This window comes from Apaloderma vittatum, unplaced genomic scaffold, assembly GCF_000703405.1.
Source record: "Apaloderma vittatum isolate BGI_N311 unplaced genomic scaffold, ASM70340v1 scaffold23130, whole genome shotgun sequence".
Classification (NCBI taxonomy): Eukaryota; Metazoa; Chordata; class Aves; order Trogoniformes; family Trogonidae; genus Apaloderma; species Apaloderma vittatum.
Genome location: NW_009694269.1, coordinates 12,149 through 16,027, shown reverse-complemented (window position 1 = coordinate 16,027; position 3,879 = coordinate 12,149). Strand labels below are relative to the sequence as shown.

Here is a 3,879-nt window from a genome sequence, read left to right as displayed (position 1 = left end):
GGGGGTGGGGGGGGGGGGGTGTGTGATTTGCTGTAACCACTTCAACAGGCACGGACTGGCATGGCACGGATCTTCAGCCTGCCTGGGCAAAGTGCAGTATGATCTCATTTACAGGCACAGAAATACCCACGAGAACAAGGAACCCGAGGGCAGCCAGCAGATAACAGATACCCTGATCTAGCCATCAGTTCTTCACTGGCAACTTTAAAACAATTTTTCTTTTAGAAAGGGCACTAAGAACAAGAGAAATATTGATTACCAGCCCCACTAAAAGAGGAGGAAATGGAAGTTTTCTTGCAGGATAAACAAATCTACCAGTGGTTTATAGTCTTTTCTGAATATAATCTTGGAATTGTAAATAACTCCTTTATTCAAAGGGCTTCAAGGATGTTTGGTGAGGGTGATTCTCCAGGAGCATTAAAGCAGCTAATTCCTGTAGTCAATACAAATATCAGCAAGTGGTTATGAGCTGGCATAGGCAGGCCAAAATTCTGCCCTGTGATCACAGAAGCAGTAAGGAGCAGCACAACAAAGACAGGTTCTGGTTTCCTGCCAAAGAAATTCATGTTAGTCGTCCAGGTGTGACTGTACCACCACTAACGATGGGGACTGAGCTAACGCTGCCCTTGCAGTACCAGGGAGGTGGCAGCTGTGAACGGAAGAGCTGGTGACAAGACACTGGACATGAGGGCAATGACATGGGATGCTTTTTCCTGGACAGGTGCCACCTTAGCATCCTGCTGGGTTTATAATAGAGAAAAGCAGAATCTTCCTTAGATCAGTTTTCCCAGAAAGACTGACAGTTTTCCTTAGAAGAAAAAGGTTTTTTCACCATGAGGATAGAAACTAAGTGTGACAGCAGTCACTTAGCAGTAGATGTGAATGGAGGAGGTGAGCAAGGGAGAGGCTGCAGGTGAAACTTCCACCTTTCAGCCCAGAGGAGAGGGCATTCAGAGGTTCCCGTCAAGTTCAGGACCCCTGAGCACTGCGCTCAGCGAAGAAACAAGAGCTGGAAATCCACGTGCAGGGAGGCGATCAGCACCTCCCGGCTGTGGTGGCAAAGGAGGGTTTCAACAACCAACTTGTGGAAGTCTCCTACTCCCGGACCCTGGTCCTCCTGGGGGGGCTTCAGCTGCGCAGCCATCAGCCGAGAGCCAAACCCTTGGGCAGTGCGTCAGTGCAATCCAAGAAGTTCCTGGAAAACTGTTGCTCGTTGAGCCCAGCTGGAATACTGAAGGGCCGGTGAGAGATAATCTTCAACTGGAGCTGCTCCCAGAGACCGGCCACTTGGGCTGTAGGTCTCACCAGAGGTCGGGGTCCAGAGGAACACTGGGAAGGTAAAGAGCTGAGCTCTTCAGACCTCAGAGTGCAGGAGAACAGAACTCTGCTCACTCAGGGAATTGCTAGGTCAGTAGTGATTCCCGCGGAAGCTGCCACCAACAGAATTATCCCACAGAGAGGTGGTGGTGTTTTTTTTTTCAAAAAAAGGCTTTCTGAGAGCTCATTAACACATTTTGATGCATGGGAGCGATCTGTTGTATAGTTAGACTGGGAATTTTGACACAGAGGTTCTGGTTTGGGTATTGGAAGATGAGGTAACGATGGCAAGGCCACAGGTTGTGGCGTGGAAGTTTCAGGTTAGACTCCAGGAAAACTTTCAGGAGAAGGGTGCAGCAAGAGCGGGACAAGTTCTCCAGAACACGGCCACAGGCTCCATCCGTGGTGGCTTTTTGAGATGCTGCCCTGTCTAGACTAGGTCCTGTGCTAAGTCGGAGATCCCACTAGATGCCACTAACAGTGAGCATTTGGGTGATGTAGGAAGCTTCATAAAATACAGGCAGTGGGTAAGAAACGCTCTCAACCAGAATCCTTTTCTGAAACAGAATAAACCGATTTTTTACCAGCTGGAAAAAAAATTATCTGAAGATACTGTACTTAGGTGCCCTTCTCACGAAGAACCTCCACTCTCTAATCTTTCAGCTTCAGAATATACTCTATAAACTTGAATGATCTTAAAAAAAAACAAGCCAAAAAACCCAAACCCTACTATCCTATACCTGTTTGCAGCACCTAAACCCAGTGTGTTTATCAAAGCAGACACTGCTTGCAAAGCCAGCCTTGTCCTAACGACCGAGGAGCAGAGGTTTCGCTGCTGGTTCGGTTTCACGTCCAGCGATGCAGAAAGGAGGCCGGATGCAGCCTCTTGGATTCTCCTCCTCAAACTGCTCTGCCTTGGGCTTAGCTTATACAGAGCAGAATTAAAACATAAAGTACATAAAGAAGAACAAGGTCATCAACCCGCAAGGATCATTTGATGGCCCATCGAAGCTTTCTTTGTGGACAAGGTGGTGTTCTCAAAAAGTGCTGACTAGCTCCAGCCTTTTTGAAAGAAAATTCCCTTTTTCTGCAATCCCTGCTGTATTGCATGGTGGACACTTGAATATTTGAACACTGTTTATTTTTAAACCTGTGTCCTTCTCAGATACATTCTAATAGAGGTCCTTTCTGTAATTTCTCTTTTCAGGTACATTACTTGTGGCTTTTATATAGGATGAAATCTTTCCTTGGCTATCCTGGGACATCAAATTCCAAAATCTAGCAGCACTACATTTAGAAAAACATCCTTCCAACATCTGCAGCCACGAAGCTTTCAGACAGCTGTTGACTTCCGCACCACCTCTGAGCTATATTTTCAGAGATCACGTTTGAAATGTCTGACTGACAACTTTATATTCAAATTCTCCCTTTCTAACACTGTACCGGGATTTTGAGACTCTCTGCCAAGGTGTTCAGTTCAGCCAGACCGAGGTGAAGGACCCTTAAAACGTTGAAACTTTCTCACTTTAGCCGTAAGTGCCATTCGCTGACCTTTAGTCATTGAACTCCTGCTTGCAACATATGCACATCTGAGAGGAAGAAGAACGACATCTCTCCCTAGAAGAACCTGCACAGCTCTGTTCTAGGGGTTCCCTAGACCAAAATTAAAAGTCTGTAGGACCAGCAGTGTTTTACTAATAGGCAAGTCCAGGTAAGTAACCCATTGCTTTCTTCTGGGCAGGCTCTGCCCTGTCCTGCCTCACTACAGGCCTGTTGAATGTTTATCTTGGTTGGAAAAAGTGGTGAAATTCTGTAGGCATGCACAGAAAAAGGCATTTTAGGCAAAAAAACCCCTCCAACCACCCGACTTTTATCTGAGATAACTGCTGCCTCATCACAGAGTAGACACAGTCTGTAGGGATGAATCACATGGAACTTGATTGGTCCTTGATTTTACATAACCCCAAACAGACATTTTTCATGAACTAAAGGATTTTGCAATATAGGATAATAAATAGAAGAGCTAAACCCACAGGAGAGCTGCTTGCACAGACGGGCACAAACATGCCCAGCGGAGAACGCTGCCCACAGGTACCAGCCTCTGAGGCTCCGCTTCTCGCATAAGGTTTCTTCTTCTGGATGCATCTTAATTTTTATATATGCCAAAATAAAATTTTCAGATTTAAGACTGAATTCAGTTTTTTTTCTCCTTATAGTTACTAGGTTTGAAAGGAGAGATGGGTAACAAGTTCTACAGGAGCCATTACCCAGGTCAGACCATACCCCAAGAGGGAGGAAAGGAGCCAGGGACGGGTTAAAGCAGCTGCTGCTGTCAGTGAGCTTTTTTTTAGGTCAGGAAGTGAATATTTTCAGGTAATTTCTTACTTGTCGCAATAACAATCTTTTCCCGTTCTAATTTTCCAAGGTACGGTTAAAATCATAATGCAAAATGAAACAAGCTCTTCAAACCTGCTTTTCATTAGAAAGGGGCTTACCCGGGACCCTGCATTCAGTCACTAAAATAAAAAAACCAGCACTGTAGAGGACTGGAAGGGCTGCGGT

At 45.7% G+C, this 3,879-nt stretch overlaps 1 protein-coding gene across 1 annotated transcript in view; it reads left to right on the top strand.

Moving 5' to 3' along the window:
• Window positions 1-2,550, top strand: part of AQP11 (aquaporin 11) — a gene marked incomplete at its 5' end in the record, with an annotated part of 11,454 nt that extends 8,904 nt beyond the window's left edge. Inside the window, one exon of the mRNA XM_009867202.1 lies at window positions 2,525-2,550. Coding sequence (XP_009865504.1) covers window positions 2,525-2,550 — 26 coding nt within the window. The remainder of the gene's footprint in view (window positions 1-2,524) is intronic.
• Window positions 2,551-3,879: the final 1,329 nt, after the last annotated feature.